The sequence below is a fragment of the Acipenser ruthenus genome, chromosome 37, assembly GCF_902713425.1.
Source record: "Acipenser ruthenus chromosome 37, fAciRut3.2 maternal haplotype, whole genome shotgun sequence".
NCBI classification, from domain to species: Eukaryota; Metazoa; Chordata; class Actinopteri; order Acipenseriformes; family Acipenseridae; genus Acipenser; species Acipenser ruthenus.
Window position 1 is genome coordinate 9,559,154 of NC_081225.1, and position 25,411 is coordinate 9,584,564.

Sequence of the window (25,411 nt, forward strand, 5' to 3'; positions counted from 1 at the left end):
CCTTTTTTGCAATGTTTGCAATCATTCCTAGCAGTTTCGGTCATAGATATAACACAGGCTAGATCAGCCAGAGTGGTGTTACTCAGGGTCATCTAGTGAAAAGCAATTGTTGGGGCGGCGCTCAATTGGCCGAGCGTCGCCCGGGGGGAGGGAGGGTTAGGTCGGCTCACCGCGCACCAGCGACCCCTGTAGTCTGGCCGGGCGCCTGCGGGCTTGCCTATAAGCTGCCCAGAACTGCGTTGTCCTCCGACGCTGTAGCTCTTGGGTGGCTGCATGGTGAGTCCGCAGTGTGAAAAAAAGCGGTCGGCTGACGGCACACGCTTCGGAGGACAGTGTGTGTTTGTCTTCATCGCTCCTGAGTCAGCGCAGGGGCGGGAGCGGTGAGCTGAGCCTAAAAATAATTGGTCATTTCAAATTGGGGAGAAAATTAATAATAAATAATTGGCTTCAATGTGACAATACAAAGAGAAGTTATTCTTGCACGTTCGGTTGTATGTTGGCCACAGGCTCAAATATGAGGCAACCAAAATGCGAAATGTTGAAAAAGGACATTAGCTAGTGAGCCTGGTAAATAATGATCTGAGCAGAACTATACAAAGAACAAAAAGGAATCGAAGTACTCTGGAAATATTGATGGGTATTATAGAAAATCCCTTTCATGTTTTTCATCCTTGAACTGTAGCTGAATTCAAGACTCTAGGAGCCTTAGTACACGTGGCTTACCTTTCCTCAGATTTACTTATATACATGATGCTTAATGCCTTATATACACAGGATAATAGTTTCCTGTAATTACAATTATTATACAATTTACATTTTTAAATACTTCTATTGTATTGCCACTAAGCCCTTGCTGTACCGTGCAACGATCTCCTCCTAGCATCTGATGGGTTAATAATACTGACATCAGCATAATCTACAGTATGCTGGGTCATATTTTCAAAGCATTTCCCCTTTAATTAACACCTATTTTCTGAAATAGGTCAAAACTAAAACAAAAAAAACCGAAGTTATATATTTCAATTCCTTTTAAGCGCCCTCAGTGTTTTTGGCATCTCAATTTGGAAAACAAAACAGTTAATTCAAGAATGGAGGATACACTTTGAAAATAAAGCCCCTACTTCCCTCTTGACCAGAGGGCTTGCTCTGTAGTTGAACGGTAAGACGTTTGTCTCTGAACTTTGAGGTAAGCAGAACAGCCCTTGCCTCCCTATTCAATTCGATGGGCTGAGATGCCAAGCTATTACAGCCTGATCAATAATAATTCTTTCAACACTGCAGATCCGTACAGAGGCCACGGAAAGAAAACTCCACTCAAAACAGTAGACCCGGAAATGAATCATGTGTATACCAATTCAAGCACAGATGAAAAAAAAAAATGACCTTATTAATTACTTTGGTAATTATTACCCGGTCAGTAATATGCAGTATTATTAATCTTAATCATAGCACATTAGAAACAGGATTTGGCAAATACAATCTGTAAACAACTGGGATTTATGTACACTTTTGCGGACGGCCCCTCACATACTGTATCTGAGGAATTTGTTATTATTTATGAAACATCTGTAACAACAGTTTCAGACAGAAGTCATGACAGATATAGAGGGCTGACAGTGGGCGCTCACTTGGCAGGTGCTTCCCGAATTCACTGTCCAAGTGAATTAAATTAAATTTGATCTGTGATAAAATCTAAGTCTCCTGAATGCTGAAGGATCTCTCTGGAACAACTTAAGCACCTGCACACCTGCACACCTGTATACAGATCAGTTCAGTACTTATACAGGGTCTTCTTATGTTTCCTGATTGGTAAAGTCATATAAATAATTTCACAGCTGTAATTCAATTAGAGCAAACTGAGTAGCTGAAAGAACCCCCTGGTCCTTACAAGTTTCCCAAAAAGGTTTTTGCTGGGTTTTGCTGATCGTTGGAGTGGAATGGATCTCGAGGGGGGGGGCAGAGTTTTTCAAGCGTAAAAAGGAAACCGTGCCTCCACTTAATGACACACATGAAGGAGTCTCCTTTCTCTGAGCACAGAGAAGCCGGACGGCTTGCCCCGGGTATCTTACGCTCATGAGATTTCTTACCCGTTAGTGAACATCAAATCAACTGTCTGACGTGGTCATTAATCCGATAAACCCCACGGTAGAAGAATCTTATGAAAACACATTTGCTCGTCTCCCGTACAAATAGAATAGTGCAATATGTTACAGTGTAGCTGCAGGTACTGGTTTAAAGCTGTAGTGTTTGGCTCAGTTTCACACTCCCCACTTTCAAATACAATGCTAACCCAATAGCGAGCAGGAGGACAGAAGATCGTCGGACCACCCCTATCCCCGCTGTCTAGCCCATATGGACCAGAAGGGGCCACTGATGAACCCTAAATTCAACCACCAACCGAAATCCACATTTTGTTTCTTCTGTTTGATTTCCCAGGATCTTTCGGAAAAAAAGATCTCCCATACGTGCCCGAAATCCCAGAAAAACTTCCTTGCAATAGAAAAAAAAAATATCTAATGATTACAACTCTCCCAAAAAATAGCAGGGTGGCCAGGATGTTCCCCCAACTCTCGATTTAAAGTCGTCAAACTTTCAGCGCCTCGTGCACCCCGACGGCCGACAGCCTGCGGTTGATGTTTCGATAGCGGCAGCGTAGGAGGTCCTTGTAGGTGGATCTCAAGCCCCGGTTGAAGAAGGCGTAGATGAACGGGTTCATCAGAGAGTTGGTGTAACCAAACCAAAGTAGCATGCGTTCCAGCCAGATAGGGATACAGCTGCACAGCACCCCGCAGATGAAGGGCCTAGCGGTGGTGAGGATGAAGAAGGGCAGCCAACAGATTGAGAAGACCCCAACTATGACCCCCAGGGTGGTGGCTGCCTTCTGCTCCCTCTTGAAGATGGAGATGTTCTTCCGTTCCCGGCCCAGGAAGCGGGACAGGACTCCGCACTCCTCGGCCACCCCTGGGGGTTTCAGCCCCTGCATCTTGAGACCCTCTTGGGTCACCGTCTCCAGATCGTTCCTCCGAGGGAAGCCGGCAAAGCGGTGTTTGGCGACGCTCTTGCGGGCCGCGCGGAAGATCTTGTAGTACATGATGAGCATGACGGCCATGGGGATGTAGAAAGCCACGGCCGTGGAGTAGATGGTGTAGCCGAAGTCCTGGCTGATCAGGCACACCCCGCCCTTGTTGATGTTTTGAGCCCAGCCGAAGAACGGAGGGAAGGAGATGGAAGCCGACACCAGCCATACCCCCGCAATCATCTTCGCCATCAGCTGCCCGTTCTGCCTGGCCGGGTAGGTGAGGGGTCGGGTGATGCCCAGGTACCTAGGAGAGACAAATGCAGATTTGTGAACGGAAGGGAAATTAGGCTCGCCAGTTCAAGCTGATTCACAGAACAACCACACAAATTCAAATTCCTCTGGCCTTGGATTTAAATGTTTTCAAGTAATAGTAGAATTTCAGGAGGATTGCAATGATTTTTATTTGAAAAGGAGGCATTTATAAGGGAGTTCAACTCCAGGTCAGCAGACACCCAGAAAACAGAAACAAGCATTACTTATACATTTCCTGAAGCTGTGTGGCTCTGACAGAAATGTGAAACCCTTCAACATGCATTAGGACTCGGAATGAAAACATGATGAAATATTAAGGTGATGAACAGCTGCCCATCTTTTGCAATACGAACACAGCAAGTTTACACAGCTACATTACACTCAATATTGCATGGGGACCAAATGAATCAGCTAAATAAACATTTGCTAAGAGGAAAGTGACAGCGAGGAAAACACAGGGAACTCCAATAGGTGCGGACCAACATGGAATAGAAGGCTGCTCTATATTATTGTACCTATTAATAGAATAAAAAAGTTCAACTACACAATCATAAGGGAAGTCTTGAAAATTATACTAAAGCTAAAAAAGAGAGAATTGATTTAAAATCAAGGAAAACTTCGGTCCTCACATGGAAGTTTTAAAAACTGGTGGCCTCAATTTAGCTTTCAGAATCATTGATAACCTTTAAGTACATCTGGTACACCAGAGTGTAACCATTAACCTGTCCCCCCTGCAACACTCTGCCCTTACTCGATGAACTAAATACCCCATGCATTGTATTTGGTATTATTACTGCTGTAAATTGCTTTTGCCGTGTTGTGTTCGGTTTGAAATAAAAGTAAATACTAGGCTCAAATTTGCAGTACAGCTTTAGTAAATAGACCCAGTGTTATTTCTAAATATTTACCAGGGTTAAAGAGAGTTTAGCCAGCCACTTACAGAGCAGAACTAACACTGAACCTCTCCAGACCCTACGCATTTTCTAATGTGTTACTATACACTTAAGTAATGTGTTTATTTAACTCAGACTACCAGCTGAACAGCCAGGTACTACTTTGCTTTGAAAGATATACACCATTATATTCTCTGTTGTGCAGCTTTAGCAAAAATGTTTGCATCACCTACAATTTTAGGATTGAGACATCATTTAAAATATATATATATATATATATATATAGTGTAACACAGCAGGGAGGGGGTTAAAGCCTCCCTGAGTGGAAAACATGTGCAGAATGCACATTTGTTTAGTTTAATTGTTTTGGTTGATTGTTTCATTGATTTGTTAATTGTTTTATTATTAATTATCCCCTGCACCTGGTAGCTATTGTTAAATTAAAACCAGGTGCAGGGTATTTAAGAGAGGCAGCTAGTCTGCTCAAGGCTGCTGAGGAGAAGGAGGCAGAAAGGTGTGCTCTGCTTCCTGGCAGTCATGAGCTAAAAAGTAAGTGCTGTATAAAGCCAGTGTGTTTTGTAAGGACGGGGAAACAGTGTAGCTGTCCCGTGTTAGCCAGGGTGTTCCTGTGTGTTAGTTAGTGCTCGTACCGAGCTAGGTGTTTATTTTGTGTGTTTTGTTTGATTTTTTGTGTTGATTAAAAATAGCGCACCAGCGCTTAAAATCCATTTCTGTGTGCCGGGTCTATTTTTAAAGGGGCAACGAACTCGAGCGAGGGTGAACCTTTTACTATATATATATATATATATATATATATATATATATATATATATGAACAGAAGTTATATCTTTTTATTTAACATCATGTAACCAAAGAAACTACAAAAAGATGTCGCAAAAGTCTACTGGAAGATATAATACTAGTAGTACACTATTTCATGTTAGATTTCGAAATGTCACATATGTTTACATTGTTTTCAGTTTTTCGTGAAGAATACAGAAAACTACAAAGCGGTGGTATGTAATTCAATATGTTAACGAAACATTATTCGAATGAAGCCTGCTGAATAATGTTACGCTCCAAACACTAAAATAGGTCACAGTTGGGTTATCATGAATTGGGACCGTTTTAGCTATTCCTGCGGCTGTGTTTTTCCAGTGTCAGTTTTCGATACAGCTCTGTGTTTGTCTGTCTTTACATTTTCTGGCCTTATAATCCAACTGTGAATCTACAGCTATGGCGAAAATGTTTGATTCACCCTGTAGAATGAACATATTGAATTGCACACCGCTTTGTAGTTTTCCTTATACTTGTTGACGTTTCAAAATCTGACATGAACTACTGTACTGCTATTATGGCTTCCGGTAGACCTTTGCAATATAATGTCATAGTTTCTTTGATTTTGTGATGTTAAATAAAAGATCAAAATTATGTTCATATAGTTTTATTTTTTACCCTAAAATTCTAGGTGATGCAAAACTTTTGGCCACACCTATCAGTAATACAAATTCAAAACGTTTCCCGTTTCTGTGTAAATGGGCTGCCCCTTATTGGATAATCAAACCGAATCTGTGACACTATATATAGAAAAGGGGCATCTCCCTCATAACTGTATAGAACATTTTGGGACTTTCACCCAAACTGAAGGAACGTTGCCATCTGCCAATGGGACTGACTTGAAAGCAGCTTGCAATCAGACTGGTCCGTTTCCATCAGCAGCAGATCTGAGATGAAACCCATTTCAATGGGGACCCATGAGCGTCCAATGAGGAGGATGCATGAGGCGGGTTCTAAATATCAAACCGAGGGCTGTCAAAATATTACAACATCAGGGAAATGTTGGAGCTTGATGAATTAGTTTAATAGGCGCAATTATACACAAAATGCATACAGGTGATCGTGGACTTTTGTGTAATGTCCGGTTGCAGATTCGTAAAGATTTAATGAAAAGATTATAAGTACAAAGCTATGATTAAGGTTGCAGCTGTATGTGGGCAGTGTTTGCTGCTAGAATGCTTTATTGCCTGAGACAGGGGCAATAAAATGAGCAGAACTGACCTCACCTGACCTGGTGCAAGTAACGGTTGCTTGGTTAAGGCATTACTGACACACAGAGATAAGCCAGCAACTAAGCTTTGCATGCAAGGGGTGTAAAAACGGTATAAAACAGCAGCACTCGGAGGTGCATTGGAGAAGCATCAGGATCCTCCATGAACACACACCAGCACTGTGTCCGATGCTTCTTCCACAAATTAGTATCTGATATCACTGTTTCATTCCTGTTAATAACTAGTGGCCTCATTATTGTGTCTAGTGAATAATGGTTAAGCTGTAAAAGTGTGACTTTTTGATTATTGCTATCAATAAAGGAAACCTGTTAAATTCGGCATAAATCCTTGTTGTGTGCGCTCCTTCATACATCAGTAATTTACAGATTGTTGACTGCAGCTATGGGACACGTGGAAGCCCTAGCTTGATATTGGAACGAGATTAGATTAGGTTTTACAGTTTCATGATACTGATGGAAATGTGGCTTTAGAGAAGGAAGGGTATCCCTCCAGAATCATACTGAAACCTTGTCAGTGCCTGCCCCCTATTGACACTGCTATGGCAGGTCTTTCTAATTCTGTACTTACAGCACAGTATCGGCACACTGTTTGTAGTCATCTGCCTATGAATGTGTATCGAAATACAGGTCAGTGTATTTATGGAAACGACAGTTAGGCCAGACCTGTTTAAACACGGTTTTCGTGATAGTGTGACTGCGGAATCTGTGTACAGTCAGTTGCAACAGCAGACTCTGTAAAGAAACCCAAGGTCTCATACAATGGGGCTGTGGTGATGGTATGTATTCTGCACACAGCTGGTACAAGCGTATGACTCAAGCAGCTCTTATCTTTGTATTGCTGTGCCTGTGCAATACTGGCCACAGGTGTTGCAACAGAATGTGTTTTATAGTATTTCCTTCCAAAAGGATCCAACAGCCAAGGTAACATAAATATAACAGATCCAATAGTGCTAGAGGTTTGGTACCTATTCCAGTTCCATTCACGCTTTAAGTTTGTTTTAAGGAATGTTTTGTTAATTACTGTTTTCTTTTTAAAAGCTCACTTTTACAAGTGAAACTTTTTTTTTTAGAGAGGGTTTTTAGAGTGTATTCTCATTTTTGAAAGGACGGTTTAACCTTTGATAAAAACAGTCCTTGGAAACATTCCTTAAAATAGTCCTTAACATTTTGTGAACAGGGCTCTACAAGCCAAAGACTTTACCTTGTCTAATCCATACAGTACTATAGTGTTTTCTCTGCGTTCTCATGCTTTTAATACACTTGGCAATATTGTATAAGCGTATTACCTGGAGAGAGCAAGATAAAAAAAAATCTTTTCTTTTTTATTAAAGCTGTAACCTGATTTTATCTTATCAAACACGTGCACAGATATTATTTGACTGACGGAAAACAATCTAAAAAAATAAATCTATACAAGCCTGCAGTGAAGTTAACTTGGTCATACAGTACAGATTCCTGCTTCATTTGGAAGCATTGATGGGATTTCAGCAGTTCGTTTATTACTTTATTTATTTGAGTTTTTGCCACATCGTAGCAGTTCAAGTCCTGCACATGCTGTGTGCCCTCTATATTATAGAGTTAAAAACATATACACAACAGTCCAAACCCTGATCCCATTGGCCACACAGCAATAGTTCAATTAAAAACCCAAGCAGTTGAAACGAAATCGCATTTCAAGATTTTTATTTGACCCTTTCAGTCCTGGCGGGACCACAAGATCCCAACTTGTCTTGACAGTTTCAAAGAACACCACGGCCTGTTAGAAGGAAAGAAGTTTCTGTATCGTAGTGATATAATGGCAAGTAAGAAAAATATGAGAGCAGCTGTACTGTTATACAAATGAGCGCAAACATGTTTTGACATGGGAAGCCAAAGATTCCTTCACTGTAATCTCACAAGTTAATTTTTAAATATGTGAGGTTCAGAGTTCATAAAGTACTGACAGGACTCCAAAGTCCCATTTAAAAAAAATATATATGTAAAATATATTTTCTAGTCCTGTGTTCGTGTATAAAGGAGTTCCTTTTTGAATTCTATAACTTTGTTTTTTAATTCTATAACTTTCTTCAGCTCGACAAAAATAAGTCAAGACTGAAAGGGTTATAAAAAAAAGCAATGCGACAAGAGGACTGCTAGTTGGTTTATCTTTTAGAAAAGCAAAAATTAATGTGTTTATAACAGCTCCCATTGAACACAATTACATTTAATACAGTACATTTAACATGCGTTTCCAAAAAAAAAAAGATGAACAACAGCCCAGACTATACAAGTTACAAAATAAACAATTGCAAAATGGTCCCAAACACTGTGCCAGCTTTGAGTTAACAGCCTGGTTACTAAGAGGCAGACCTTATTCGATCATGTCAAACTATTCCAAATGACACTTACTTTAAAGGTCATTCCCATCTAGGGAAAGCAACCGGCTTGCCGCTCCACAGACTGTAGCTTCCTTAAAGAAATACTGACCTGCATTTCCAGAGAATGTCCTAACTAGTGAAAGCATAGCCAAGTGAAGTAAACCATACTAAAATCATAGGAAAGTGCACACTTACAGAAAAAAGGTGTTTAAAAACAAAATCCCATTATAATCGCATCACAGTCCCAGTGGTATGACCCTGAAGAAAACCCAGCTAGCAGAACCATTAGCTGAGCACAGCATTACCAGCAATGGTATCAGAACACAACAGTGCACAGTACAGTGGTTTGGTGCTGACACTGCAGTGGATCACTAGCAATGTGTATTGTGTGTTCAGAACATTGTGACACCACTGGACCTGTTCTATCAATGGCAGACTCTTGAGACTGTAGCTGCCCTTGTGCTGGCGTTGCTCCTTAATACACCCCCTTAATACACCACCCTATCGCTCCAACCTGCTGACCCGCTATGTCCCTGCACGCAAGCTGAGGTCCTCTGACTCTGGCCTGCTTGTTATACCCAAGCAAAAGCACACCCCACTCGGAGAGCGCTCTCTTAGCTTCATGGCCCCGACTCTCTGTGCCACTCCCACAGTCGCTTGCTTCAAAAACTCAACTCTCGAGATCCACTTGTTCTCTCTTGCTTTCCATGCTCTTCAAGCCTGATATCTGTTATCAGCTGCTGTCTAAATTGCTATTTCAGGTTTTTTCACTCCATCTTATTCATATGATCCTGTATGACACACGCACCCATAATGTTTAGAATTCACATCCTAGCCTTGTATTCAATGTATTATGCTTGTATTTAATGTATTTGCATTGTTTTTTACTGTTTGTATTTAATGTTCTATGCCCTGTATTTCACTGTATTTAATGTATTATGCATTGTTTTGTACTGTTTGTATTTAATGTACTATGCCCTGTATTTCACTGTATTTAATGTATTATGCATTGTTCCTCACTATCTTGTAAAGCGCTTTGTGATGGTGGTCCACTATGAAAGGCGCTATATAAAATAAATATTGATTGATTGATTGATTGATTGATTGATTGACCATTGCATTGGCTCAGAATACCAATTGCTAAGGGCTGCGGTCGCTCAATTCTTTATAATGACTATGGTCAGTTATCTCATGATAAAGTGCTGGTCTTATCGCTGTAGTGCTGCTAACTACATTCCTCTCTTTACCAACAGGCAATGCAATGTGATAAACCATTCTAGATGCTGTTCGTGCTATTCTGCAATGTGCGCGCTCTCTGCCTCTGGTACTGTAATTCGTTGCTGTTATCTCAGGCATCCTGTCATATGCATCCCTTGTATTATATTGCACTTTTCCTGCAGTTGCGTGGTAATGTTGTGCAGCCATGTACGTTATATGGGATAACAGAGCCTTTTATCAGGTTGTCAGGTCATTGGCGTAATACTGTTTAAACATAAGCTTGGTAATGTTCATTGGCTCTTAGGTCACGCATTTGTTGGATTAGACATTATTTAAAAGGTACTTTAACTGTTGACAATTGCTAATGTTAACAAAACATATTTATTTTTTGATAATGGTTAGTTAATGTATAACTACCTATTCAGAGACTATTAAAATGAAAGCCAACGTCAGACACCAACTTTATCAAATCATTGAAATGCAGGTTTTATTTAAAGGTATTATTGTAGTAATGTGCAGACATTCAGAATGGCTTTTGAGAAGCGGTTGTCATTGAATTTACATTGAAGACATTGAGAAAGACTGTGTCATTGAATTTATTACATTGCTATTGAAATGTTTGTCTTTCAGTATTTCTAACGAGGTAGTGGTCATGCAAATGAGAATTTATTTTACCTTTTCAGCTTTATTATTTGATGTTTTATTACAAATAGGTTAATATAGATTTAAAAAGTAAAATGAACATTTTTGTATGTGTTATTTTGGTGTGTGTGTGTAATCTGTACATCCTATAGTACAGTCTAGAGTTCAATCAGAAACTCTGTACATTTAAGAAAACGGTGCCAGTTTTAGCTACTCCTGCAACTGGGTTTTTCCTATGTCAGTTTTAGATACAGCTGTGTGTTTGCCTGTCTTTACATTGTTTGGTCTTATAATCCAACTGTGAAGCTACACTGTGCCCCAAATCGTCCTGTCACACAGTTCACAAGCAGAAACTAGACTTGATTCTCAGGCAGACTGATTATTTATAAGACACATACCGATAACTAATACCTTCAGCCTTTTGCACAGAATTGCGAAATTACAGAATGCAGTACTGTAAGAGGCCTGGTGGTCCAGAGGTTGAAGAGCCAGGAGGTTCCCAGTTCAATCCCCGCTCAGACACTGACTCGCGTGTGTGACCCTGAGCAAGTCACTTAACCTCCCTGTGTGCCCTCCTTCGGATGAGACATCAAACAAAAGAGGTGCTATTGGAAGTGACTCTGCAGCAGCAGCTGTGATGCAAACTTCTCCCCAAGCCTCTGTAAGTCGCTTTGGATAAAAACGCCTGCTAAATGACTAAATAATAATTATAATAATAGAATGCGCAGGTACAGTACATACTGGATTGTGCATATCATTGACCAATAAAGTGTAATTAAATGTTGCTGTTATTTATTTATTTATTTTTTCTTCTTAGCGTTTGTAATCATTCCGAGTGGTTCTCATTCCAATTACTTAAATACTGTTTTTTTTTTTTATATATATTATATTATTTTTTTATAATTTTGTGTTCGGATGCTTTCACTGTGAGCTCAGGAGCTGCTTTTCAGTTCCAGCTGGCTGCAGAGTATACCCGATGTAGGTCGGAGGTTAGACATGATTCTGAGAGCTCTATTGCTTTATAAAGCCACCAGGAACTGATGACAAAATGAAAACGATACAACGTGATCAACCAGAAGAATACATTAGTAAAGACAACTGCGACGTTTCATGCCGGTTTTTGCGCTTTAAAAGTTTAAGAGCTAACTGTAATACGAGCGCACTTTCGGTGACATTTATTTTTCCTCCAACATTTGCTGTTATTTTTCTTATTCATCATATCGCCGACAACCAATCGCTCCATCTGACACACGTTGGACGTATTATGGGATGCCATCTGCAGTTTTGCCAAGGGGGGAAATGTTTTATTTATTTGTTGTTTTTCATATAAAACCTGGCTTGCAAGCTGCCTGCATGACAGTAGTGTATATATATATATATATATATATATATATATATATATATATATATATATATATATATATATATATATATAGGAGGCTGTGTGGTCCAGTGGTTAAAGAAAAGGGGCTTGTAACCAGGAGGCCTCAAAAGCTCAGGAGCATCGCCCAAAAGATCCTGTTACAGATAAATGCAAAGCTGGGGGGGGAGCTCTGGAGTGTAAACATTCCTTTGGTAAGTATCAGTAAATGTGGAATACCACAGTACTGTGTACCTCGCAATACCCCTCAGATACTACCCAGCTCTGGCTTTACAACTGCATGTAGAACGAAACACTGAAATATAGCAGAATATTTTCATGTTTATTGTTTGTGAATCAGAGAAGACGTGATAGATAACACTGTGGGTAGAATGCGAGAATAGGAGGCTGTGTGGTCCAGTGGTTAAAGAAAAGGGCTTGTAACCAGAAAGTCCCCTGTTCAAATCCCACCTCAGCCACTGACTCATTGTGTGACCCATAGCAAGTCACTTAACCTCCTTGTGCTCCGTCTTTCGGGTGAGACGTAATTGTAAGTGACTCTGCAGCTCATGCATAGTTCACACACCCTAGTCTCTATAAGTCGCCTTGGATAAAGGCGTCTGCTAAATAAACAAATAATAAATAATATATATAAATTTACAGACAAAATAAAATACCATTTAGGGATCCCTGAGTTGCTCACGTGGTAAAAGCACAGCCTCGTGGTGTACAGGGTGAGTCATACAGCGCTGGTTCGCGGAAGTAATCTTTTTTTTTATCCAGTACAATTAAGCAATGAAAAAAAAAATTGTTCAGGTGTACCTGTTAGGTGGAGTCCTTGAGTGGATGGATTAGCTTCTTCCTGCGCATTAGGTATTGTTTAATCTTGAACAAACAGCACTGTGCAAAACGGGGCTCGTATTTCATATACAGTTGTAATGCCGTCAGTATTGTTTATCAGCCTGTTTGCTCGGGGATCAGGTGCTATGTGCATGTTATGACATGCCTGGACAATCCCAGCTTTTTTTTATAGCTTGTAAAAAAAACGTATCGCTACAAAGATATAAAAAGAGATTGTTTGAGTTCAAAGAACAAAGGAAGCATCTGCTTATCAAAGACAATCCGAGGCTCAACTTCTAACGCGAAGGCCATTCGACTTCTCTACTGAAGTTTTTTTTTTTTTCAGGGAAACACATTTTTGAGGGTAAAGTGAAGAACAAATATCTGGTGAGTCCCATACAGAATGAAGGCCGTCTAGTCACTTTATTGGGACTTGCACCTAATATCGGTTTGGGTCACTGTTTGCCCTCAACACAGCCTTGACATAGAAAAGACTCCTCAAGGAGCTGGAAGGTGTCTCAAGAGATGTTAATCTACACAATCATTAATGCATCGCTGTAGTTCATCCCAAACATGCTCAACTGCATTGAGATGAACATGTTGCCTTCACAGTAGCCATCTGGGCACAAGTGCAGCAATGCTCACCCAAACTACCGTTCGGAACTCCCAGACTAGTCAAGGGACCCTGGGTACGCCAGGAGAACATGCCCCACACCAGGGCCATGCCAAACCCAATCGGGTAGACAGGTCCTAATAAAGTGGCCAGGTGGCTCCTTGACTGGGGTGAAAATCTGCTTCTGCAAACGACCAATATTAAAAATACATAGTTAAATAACTGTAATGAAACAGCACAGCTGCTATCCCTGATTTTAGATGTGTCACTGCTGTATACAATATATATATATATATATATATATACATATATATATATATATAAAAGGGAGCTGCATTAGTCACAGTGTGTATGCATGGAGTGATTGGATTTAACTCCGGAGGTTGTCCGGTAATTGCAACCTGCTGTCAGCTTGCGACACAGGACACCACATCACTGCCTGGCTGCTCCAATGAGACGGAAATGCACTCAAAGACCTCGTCCAGCATCTCTCATTTGGCTGTGCTTTAAAAGCACAGGGTTTCACAGGTCTGTGAGTTTCTCTGAAGGCAATATGGGATGACAGAGCACTCAAATGAACAAGCACGCTGTTTCAAGGTAACTAGAGTTGATTCTGTTTTCTTGCCATTCATATATTCTCCATTATATTTCAGACCCTTCAGTGAATGCATCATCGATAAGGATCTAATCGCTTCTTTAACAGGATTTTAAAAACCCGCTGGCATTTTCCCTTAGGCGTGATTTATCAGTCTCCTTCTCCTAACCCTGAATTTAATTTTAAGGCAAGCGCTGATAAAGCCTGACAACAGAAGATGGGTTCCCTGTAACTAACGGTGTCACCATGAAAAGGCTCAGAAATGCTCTGCAGTTTTATTGGAATCTACTGAAACTCATTTTAATAATCAACAGATTAGAAAATACAATCAAGCATAAGTTGATGAGGGGCTTTACGATGGACAATACAATTATCAACAAATCCCAAGCGGGCTGAACGATATTAAAAAGTTAGATTTCCCAGCAGAGTCCGTCGAGTAGTGTACTTGGACTATGAATGCACTGCAGGATGACGTTTCCGCTGTGCTCTAGAAGACAAGGGAAATGAGACGCCTGAATGAGTTGAAAGGTCACGCTGTCAAGTGATCTGAAAGGAGCGAGGAAGGTTTGTTTAGTCCTGGCACCTTAGATTCTCCAGAGAAGCAGGTTGAAAGCCAGGTAAAGGCAGTGTGGAGTAGTGGTTAGGGCTCTGGACTCTTGACCGGAGGGTTGTGGGTTCAATCCCAGGTGGGGGACACTGCTGCTGTACCCTTGAGCAAGGTACTTTACCTAGACTGCTCCAGTAAAAACCCAACTGGGTAATTGTATGTTAAAATAATGTGACATCTTGCAACAATTGTAAGTCGCCCTGGATAAGGGCGTCTGCTAAGAAATTAAATGCAAAGAAGCAATTAAAACAACATCAGAAGCCGCCTGCTCTTGACCCTTTCTTAGGGTTCGTAAAGCTAACATTAGGAAATTTAATTCTGCTGCGCTAAAACAGCCCTCTCCATTTAGTTAGTGATACAGAACGTACAGGTACGTCATTGAGAAGACATGAAAATCCTCAAAATACCGGGAAGTGAATCTCACTAAAAATTCTACACATTTATATAGTACACACTAGAACCCAGTCGGTAACACTTTACATTAAGTGTCTCTAACTAGTGTGTATTTACAATGTTATTATGCATAGTTACAATGTACTTAATGTGTAAACCTTTTTTCATGATTTATATAAGTACACAATTGTATCAGAAAAGGGTTAGGGTTAGGGTTAGGGTTAGGTTTATATCGTGCAAAACACATGAAGTACATTGTAATTCTGCATAATAGCTTTGTAATTATGTGTAAGTACACATGGATTTACTAATTAGAGTCACTGTCAAGTGTTACCACCCAGTTTGTTATTAGAATAATGTTTTACAGGACTGGCGTTAGGCACTGCAAAAGTATTGTGAACCCAAGTAGTTTATAAATACAATATTATGTCAAGCAACTGAACTACAGGGAGAGTAAGCTGCCTGCTTAACTGGTTTCACTGACACTCTGAAAGGGCACAATGCAAACGCTCCCATCATGAGACTTTGCAGGCCAATCAACGGCTAACACATGATATCAAGAAAGACATGTTGTGTTGGGGACGGGTAGCAGGAAATCTTGATAACAGACTCCGGGATGCTCGACTCCACGATGCAGATGGGACCGTTCTGTCTTTCCTTTTTTCCTTTTATTTTGATTGAGAGAAACCAGCAAGGAACGAATAACAGCAAATCTCAGCTACTGCAAGAGAGCAGCGATTTAGAGCCTCAGTCAGTCCTTCAATCAGTGAAATGCGGCTGAACTGCTGAGTGAGGAGCTGAGATTAATTCCAGCACAATACGGCACCCGCGATGACTGCATTGCTTCTCTAGCCCCATGTAGCTTATAAAGATCAGTGGAGTGCACTTCACAGCCCTGATAAAAAGCTATCAGAGAAACACTGGGGGGCTGCGATCTAACCGTATCCCTAACCCTAACCCTAACCCATAGTGTAACTATGTGCAAGTACACATGCATTTACTCAGCAACTACTACGTAAATACACAGTCATCAGAGACACTTAATGTAAAGTGTTGCCTTTGTTTGAAGGGCTCTATGAGCTCTCCCTGGCAATCGGTATGGCTCACTTAACCAAGAGCTCGGGCACCTCTGTTGTAATCTACTGGAAGCCAGTATCTCTGCTTCATCAGTACTTCTCAAACAAGCCTGACAGTGACGTTCAACCTGCGCCATAGCTGTACATTCAAATTCAGAGACATCCTGTAACGTCAAAAGAGTAGGGCGACATGAACGGTCTGCACATGAAACTATAACCAGATCCTCTCGATAACTGGTGCTGAAGCGCATCTGTAACGGGCAGTGCTGTGTGCTGCACTGCTGTTACGGATTGTGTTCCCTGTCGGTGAGATGAGGCTGAAAGCTCTATAACCACCAATGCAGACGAGCCCGGTTCTTTTGCACAGCGGTTAAGACGCTTGCTTGTGGTGTGCAGGGTCGCTGGTTCTCACCCAGCCCTGTTACACATCCAGATTAAAATGCATCACAATTGAATTAGCACTTCTCTAGATACATGTAAAAGCATGTAAAGGTGTATGGAAGGACAGACAGAAAGATACCTTTAATAAGCAGTATTCGTGGATTATGAAGGTTACCTGACTGTAGAAAACAACAGGAGTTAATTAAAGACTGTAGTAAGGCCATAGGGTTACCTTACAATTGAAATCCATATTTATGTAATCTCAATAGTCAACCAAGCTCTGATGTGTCAAGGTTACTGACTCTCTCCCTGGGCACTAGTTCAACAAACCGAGATATTTTTGCAGAATGCTTAAAGTCTGTGTGCACCCTCCTGTCTCTCTCGGTTGCTCGTTTAATGTGTCTGCCCTTCTGTCACTGAAGGGTAAGAAAACATGTCAATCATTGTGACAGGCAGCCGTCAATCACGCTTGGTGTACAGTATCAGCCATGAAATCGACAGCATGAAGATTTGAAGTGAAAATGTGCGAGCAAGCAGGCAATTCAAATCCAGTTGCAGGGTCATGCAAATTCAATACTGTTATTTATTAGTGAATTAATCGAACAAGATCTCCATACTTGGACAGGTCTATAAAAATAACTCGAGTCAAGGAAAAATAAATCCACTCAACGCAGCAGACCAGTTAACTGGTCTTGCGTATAGCACTATATTGTTTTTGTATAACTTTTCTTTTCCATAGAAGACACTGAAAATAGAGGTATAGAAGAGTTTTCATTTTGCAAAGTTATTGAAAGACTCCTGTTGCACAGCAGTTTCACTCATTCCAGGTTTTACTATGAGCTTGATTAGCCACATTGCGTATAGGTAACAAGCTCAGGTGTGTACTGTTATGTTCCTAGCAAAACCAGGATTGGATCAAACTGCTATGCAATGGGGGCCTTATTTCCATCCCAGCAGATGGCTATCACTGATGTGTGTAGGTGTCAAATATGGATATAAACAAACAGGAGTGCAAATAAGGCCTGTCTTTCAGATAACACGAAGCGCTACGAAAAAGTCAATGGAAGATTGCAATAAACAGAATCTACGTTTTGAGCTCTGCTGGGATAATCGGGAGTTTAAGAGGTGGAACAATGTCCTTTTTTCTTCTGGGATTATTATTATTTGTTTATTTAGCAGACGCCTTTATCCAAGGCGACTTACAGAGACTAGGGTGTGTGAACTATGCATCAGCTGCAGAGTCACTTACAATTACGTCTCACCCGAAAGACGGAGCACAAGGAGGTTAAGTGACTTGCTCAGGGTCACACAATGAGTCAGTGGCTGAGGTGGGATTTGAACCGGGGACCTCCTGGTTACAAGCCCTTTTCTTTAACCACTGGACCACACAGCCTCCTGGATTAGAAAGCAGAGCCAACGGCCAAGCAACAAGAATTCTCCAAGCAAAGTAAAAAAAATTGAGTGTTAGATTTAATGCGCTTATATGACTCACTCTACGTGCATTCTAATTGGTCGCCGCTATGCTGAGTGATCATTTGATTGGCTGGCTATCGCACTCCAATGTGGGTGGGTGTTAATTTGGCTTGCCAGTGGCTCTGCTTGTGTAACACCCCTTAAACACAATTAGAATACCATGGAAACAGGTGGAGGCTGGGGAGGAGGAGGCGAAACTCTGACGCACAGTGGGGACGCGATGGACTGAGGTCAAATATAAATCCTTTCCTTGACGATCATTCGACGTATTATTTACCGAAGGACGAATAAGATCCTAGCTATTGGGCTGACAATTTGATCTGGTATTGGGAAGCACCTAAAATAGGCTTGATGTTTATGTAATTTGATCTGAGGTTAAAGCGAGTTCCCTGCCAGAACCACTGCTTTACTTAATGGAGTATTCATTTCTCTCCATTGTTGTCAATGCAAAGTAGCACAGTGCCAAGTTCAACTCCAGGTTAAATTTGTGGTTTCCTACCTAGATAATAGGAACCAAATCTACACCACACAACAGGTGACTTTATTACCCTTAATCCATATTTATTCACACCAGCTATGAATACCATCTTTACAATCAAAGCACAACATTTCTGCATCAGCTGGTAAATACTTGGCTTTGTATAAGCATGTTTTGTATACTTGTGTGCAAGTAATAGATACCATTATTATTTTTCCAACTGCATATTACAACACGCCATTTCAGAGTTTGCGATGCCTTGACCCACCCAAGCTGCATGAGGTCGCAACACAATAAAATACACCCACGTACTCAATTACAACAAAGCAAAGACTAAAACTCATAACTGCTCCAGAAATGCTATTAAAAGAGCTGAAATTAGAGGTAGATTTGGTTCGCAACAAATATTATTGTGAATGCCTTTTTTAGGTTGATTCTGAAGGATCGTGCACATGGTGTTAAGAAGCTATTGTGTCATGAATGCTACATACACTGATAACAGTTTACCATTGCATAAGCAGCACAGCAAAGTGTAATAAAGCAGTGAAAGAATGGTCAAGCATACACTGTAGAGACTAGCGAGGTATGGTAAAGCATAAAGCAAGCATAAGGGCAGCAGTGTGGAGTAGTGGTTAGGGCTATAGACTCTTGACCGGAGGGTCGTGGGTTCAATCCCAGGTGGGGGTCACTGCTGCTGTACCCTTGAGCAAGGTACTTTACCTAGATTGCTCCAGTTAAAAAAACACAAAAAAAACCAACTGTATAAATGGGTAATTGTATGTAAAAAATAATGTGTAAAAAAATAATGTAATTGTATGTAAAAATAATGTGATATCTTGTAACAATTGTAAGTCGCCCTGGATAAGGGCGTCTGCTAAGAAATAAATAAAGCATAGGGTAAACTATGGTAAATGCATAGTATAACCATGGGCAAAGCAAGCTAAAAGTGTTAAAATGGCGTGCACAAATACCACGGGAAACTTTTAGAAGGGTCGTGGCCAATTCTGGTTTTTCAATATAATACTGTCACAATGCCTTCCTTGAAACCAGCATGTATTAACATATAATACTAGCTGCCAGTTCAGCGTCCCTTAAAGAAGAAGGGGTTTTTTGTCTGAAGACTCTGCTGCATGGAAACTGATGTCATCTCTCGTGTGTTGCTTTGAAGAGAAAGTAAAGGGACAAAGTGGCCGCACGCGTGTCAGAGATTTCCATGTCGGTTGCAGTTTGCTTATCATAGTAATCACATATTGGGATCACTAGAATGGGTACAAACTGCTTCAGAATAAACCCTCATTGGACTAAGCGAGATGACAAACTCTTTGAAATGCCAGAGCATTTCAATACTGTACTTGGGTGGTAAAACCTCATTTGGGGAATGTAAACAAAAGGGACTGTCAAAATGGCCCGTAGATCATTTCCTGCTGCCACTGGTAGTCATAAGGAAATCGGAGATCATGCAGGGTTTCCCCCTTTACGCTTCCCAGTTTTGTTTACAACAGGAACCGTCCGATTATTATATGGTTATTGCTCTAAATTGTAAAACAATTCATTCAGACAAAGAGCATTCTGTACCTTAAAATAATATAGAGAATTTTTATGACATCTAAAATTAGAAGGGAAGGTTTTCTTTTTGGTATGAAATGGGTTTTAATGGATTTCCTTGTCGTTTAATGATTCAGTTTCCAGTTCCTGTGCTTTTTTTTTTTATCTAGCCCAGTGAAAGCAATGAAAACGGGTTCCTTGTTTGCTGTGGTAATCCGGTATGTACTAACTAACTACTATGTAAATACACAGAAAGAGCCAAACCTATTACGCAATGTTCTTATAGAGCCAAATTTAGTGAATTAAAAGCTGGCTAAATAAAAGCAACTTCTGCACAGGGGATTGGAATTTGACTCTTGTAAGGCTTTTGAAACTCTTGCTTATGTATTGCACTGGCCTTGTAGGGAGATACTAGCTTTTCAGAATTAAGTGAGTGCAGCTGTGACCTTGGACTGATAATAACACACTTGTTTTTGCATTAGAAAGCTGATTTGAGCCTATGTACAAACCATAATCAAACCAATTAAAACTGTAACTGTAAAATCTTTCTGACAAAGGGGTCAGAAGAGTTTTGAGCAAAATACGGGAGAAAATCTGTCCCGGGCAAGGCCGGATTAACCTATAGGCAAACTACGCCGTTTGTTTGGGACATTTTATAAAAACCGCATGCTGGCGGACGGTGGGCCCACACACACAGGAAGAGAGGCGCGTGTACAGAAGCTTGTTTTCGGTTCATTTTTGTTATTTTATGACGGCTAGGCATTTCTTTCTCAATTACACCTGGTCTCCGAGTCTCCCACACAAGCAGCTTTCTGTACAATACCAAATACCCACGACCTCTACCTCAGGCTCCGTTTATGTGTTAATTTATTTCAGTTTTAGGGCCAATTTAAAAACCTGTTCTGTCTCAAATGTGCGCAGTATGCCTCTTTAAATTTTAGAAGCTTTCCTTTTTCCTTTGGGGGTTGGAATTTTAGAAAAAAAAAAAGGTGGGTAAAGGTAAACATGTAGGCCTCCAATGCGGGGGGGCTGAAGGCAATTCAAAGGTGGATGTCTGCAGCCAGCAAGAACGGTTTAAGTGTTTGTTTCTCTCGCAACAAAAAAAAAGGACAGGAAAGTAATTCCCTTTTTTGTTAAACTAGAAGGAATCTACGAACAGGTTTGAGGAAAAAACAAACAAACAAATAAAGAAACATTGTTTTGGTTTATATAATGTGTATATATATATATATATATATATATATATATATATATATATATATATATATATATATAATACATTCTGCTGCTATTGTATATATTAGCTGCTGGACTTTCTGGTAAACTAACAAACCGTCTGACGCATTAACCGCAGTGGATGTTACATCAGGCGCTGGCTAATGCTTCTGCACGTTACTGCCAGGGACTGAAGCTTTTTTTTATGACTGTGATCCATATTGCATCATTTTGTGTTCTATCTTCCCACGGATGTTACATGTCAATTAAAATAATGTAATTATTATCACTCGCATGTGATTTCTGTTGTATTGCTAGAACCAAAGTCATTGTATTTTTTATCTTGCTCCTAATTGTATTATTACTTGTACTGTGATTCTTGAAATGTATTTTTGTTTACGACTGTAAGTCGCCCTGGATAAGGGCGTCTGCTAAAAAATAAATAACAATAATAATAATGATACAAGGCAATAAAGGCAAGTGTTTAACAATCCTCATGCCCAGCTATGATCAGCAAAGGAAAAAAACCTACATAAAGTGTTCAGATAAGTTATCTAATTCAATTCGAAGACGCTTCCTCGTTATTACTGATTGGTACTGAAAAAATGGGTACATTAAAAATAAAGGAAATATCATCTTGCAATTAACAGGTTTTTAAAAGGTTCCCATGATGTGTTGTACAGTGTACTCACCTACTTTGCATGTGATTCGTATCAAATTAGCTTCACACTGGGCTTGTTTGTATCCGAATATCTGATAGGGAGCCTCAAAGCAACCCATGAACACACATGAGTGAGTGAGTCTCAGTGGGGCTGACAGACCACCCTGCAGTGATGCACTATCCTTAAGAGTGCAGAAAATATAGTAACCAGCGTTCACAGCGCTATATATATATATATATATATATATATATATATATATATATATATATATATATATATATATATATATAATCTCCCTCCATAATGAATTAAAAAAAATGTTTTTTTTAAAAAAATACAATTCTGAAGTCTGCAAAACATTAAAGTGCCACATTTTGGTTTGAAACTGGAAAATGAATGTTTACCAGGCATGATGGAAAATACTGTAAAGTGACTGCATCTGTATTTGTCACCTTTTTTTTTTTTTTTTTTTAAACGTGTAAACTCCATGGCCGAACATGTATTTCGAAAAATAAAACCGTGCTCAGTTCTTTTCAGTGCTGTGAAAGAGCGGGCGGGAAATGTCCGCTCCCCGCAGTCTCTGTCCCCAGCGCAAGCCCGGATTAACCAATATGCCAATAACACCATTCGCCATGCATATGACCCCCCAAAATACGGGTTCGCGTAGGGTCTCCACATCCTTTAATCCAGCCCTGGTCACGGGAGTTGTCCAGGAGACGTGTTAAAAAAAACGGTAGAGTCCCGGCAAATTAGCGAGAGTTTACAGGTGTAAAAGTATAAATGAAACACCGACACGCCTCATCAACCATTATAACGGAATGGAAAATGAACGACCTTTTAAGAGCGCTTGGATTTGTCCCTGGTGTTTTACCAGCTCGCTAATGGTGGGAAAATATTTCATTCGTGGACAACAAACGTTTGTTTAGTGTACTTTACTAAGGATAATAGGCTGTCACAATTATACACTCGATGTTTAGTTAGTTCAACATTCTTAATAAAACATATTGTATTAATGTAAATGCCAATTGGAATTAATATTATTATTTATTTCTTAGCAGACGCCCTTATCCAGGTCGACTTACAATTGTTACAAGATATCACATTATTTTTACTTACAATTACCCATTTATACAGTTGGGTTTTTACTGGAGCAATCTAGGTAAAGTACCTTGTTCAAGGGTACAGCAGCAGTGTCCCCCCACCTGGGATTGAACCCACGACCCTCCGGTCAAGAGTCCAGAGCCCTAACCACTACTCCACACTGCTGTATACTGCGATTGTTTGTTGTATAATGAAATTTGTATATACCAAAGTCGTATTGATCAGAAAAATTGTGGTATTGATGTGTGATAACCTACGACAAAATTATATCATTTAATTATAGGAAACTAATAATAATAATAATAGTGTGGGCTGCCACACCAATACCTCTAGTAATTACAAATCCACAGAAACCTTTAAATCGTGGGACTCAAACATAGAACCTTTTCATGTGACTTTTCTGGGTTTATGCAATACAACTGGGGCAGCAGTGTGGAGTAGTGGTTAGGGCTCTGGACTCTTGACCAGAGGGTCATGGGTTCAATCCCAGGTGGGGGACACTGCTGCTGTACCCTTGAGCAAGGTACTTTACCTAGATTGCTCCAGTAAAAACCCAACTGTATAAATGGGTAATTGTATGTAAAAATAATGTGATATCTTGTAACAATTGTAAGTCGCCCTGGATATAATAAGCACTAGGCTCTAGAGAGTATCAATAGGCTAGCCAATATATTAGGCTACACTAAAAATCACAAGTGATAATACTAGGTGATAGCTTCGTGGTTATATTGAAGATTGTTGACTCATTTCATGCCATTCAAATATAGATGAAAGATTTACAATATGTCCTTCAGTAACCAAAATCAATGCTGTGCTGCACACGTTTGTGTTTATTTTGGTTATTGAATAGCAACGATTGCGATCGTTTAAACTGCGGGAAAACACATATTGATGTTAACAATAATGCATTATTATTATTAAGCGCAAAAGTATAAAATCCGCTGTGAATGGCACAAATAACTATTTATCTGAAATCAGTTGCCAGTTTAGGCTATTGAAATTCAGTTCCACTTTAATAAACCGTCAAATTATATGCAATCCGGTGTACCGTCACAATATGCCTCCCCATCAGAATTTGCTACCGGTAGCAAAATTTGACAGCTATAGATGTCACAATTTGCCACCCCATCAGAATTTGCTACCCCTGTTTTTTGGTTTTGTTTTATTACAATTGGGGGAAAAAGATTGTATGCATTCTTATGGGTCGTATTGTGGTGTCAGAAACCGCTAGTACCCTTGTTAATACAATGACAAAAGATCGTTCATACTACATATTTTCATTTAAGTTAAATACTAATAATAAGGTACCGTTACCCATGTTGGAAAAACAGTCAACAGTAACAACTGAATCCACTTCATACCAATACATTCAAACCATTTACGTAGGGAGCCTTTTCTGACTTGCTGACCAAGTTTGTTGAGACTTGCATTACTCCCCCCGCTCCAACAAACACTAAAATAATTAAGCCAGCCGTGTAAAAGATTGGGAACACTATTGTGTTATACTGTCGTTGTCATATGGTAACATTTCCCTTAAACGCACGTTTTTACACAGTCGAACTTCAATCGACGGGTAAATGCGTATGGATGATCATGTGCCGTGTAAAATAAAGCATTGCTCTAAACCCATTGCGCCTTACCTGTCGACGCTTATGACACACAGGGTCATGATTGAAGCAGTGCAACACATTACATCCATGGCGATGAAGATGTTACAGAAAACCTCCCCGAAGAGCCAGTGTCCTCCTGTGAGGTCGGTAACTATCATAAAGGGCATGACAGCGACGGCCACCGACAGATCCGCCACAGCTAGGGACACGAGCAGGTAGTTGGACGGCTGTCGGAGTTTCTTCACCACGCAGACGGCTATCACAACCAGAGTGTTCCCCATTACCGTCACCACGGTGATAACTGTCAGCAGCACCCCGATAATCACCTTCTCCGCCGTGCCAAATTCGAGGGGCTGCTCCCCGCACATATCGGCGGTACCGTTGAGGACCCGGGCCGGTGTCGGACTGGAGCTGTTGCTCGAGAAATAGTACGACGCCTCAGTCGTGAAGCTGGTGGCTGGTGGCGAGCCATAGTCTAGGTATGCCAAAGCGAACTCCCCGCCAGAGCTGGCAAACATCACGGACTCAGGCTGGAGAGACCTCTCCAAAAATGCGCTCTTGGAACAAACACGAACATGCCGGTGCTGTGATTACCCTTTCGGGTTGGGGTCTGAATCTGTGGCCGCCGTTTTTTTTAACATCCAAAGATAGCACGGTAAAACACACACACACACAACACGCAGGTGGAGAGTATCCATTTCCTAGGCTGCTCAGTATTATTTGCATCAAGACGCGTTGCTCATGCCGAAGCGCAAATATAGGAAAAAAAATGCAATAGATTCAACTGATTTGGAATCTCCTCAAGGCGACGTTCAATACTTCCGGTATACTCCAGCAAGGTAGTTTATTCCTTCACAGCTCCAAGAAACGCATCTAAAACCAAAACCATGCATTGTACACTGCGCGCGTCCTTTCGGCAAGCAGTGTGTGCTGTGCGTGTTCTACTGAACTG

General features: G+C 40.5%; 1 protein-coding gene across 1 annotated transcript; it reads right to left on the reverse strand.

Annotated features, from left to right (window-relative positions):
- Window positions 1-25,411, reverse strand: LOC117968925 (5-hydroxytryptamine receptor 7-like). The gene is made up of 2 exons (XM_034916778.2): window positions 24,490-25,411; window positions 1-3,323 (listed from the first exon to the last, which is right to left on the reverse strand). Exons 1-2 carry the CDS (start codon window positions 24,975-24,977, stop codon window positions 2,585-2,587), a joined length of 1,227 nt encoding a protein of 408 aa, XP_034772669.2. The 5' UTR covers window positions 24,978-25,411; the 3' UTR covers window positions 1-2,584.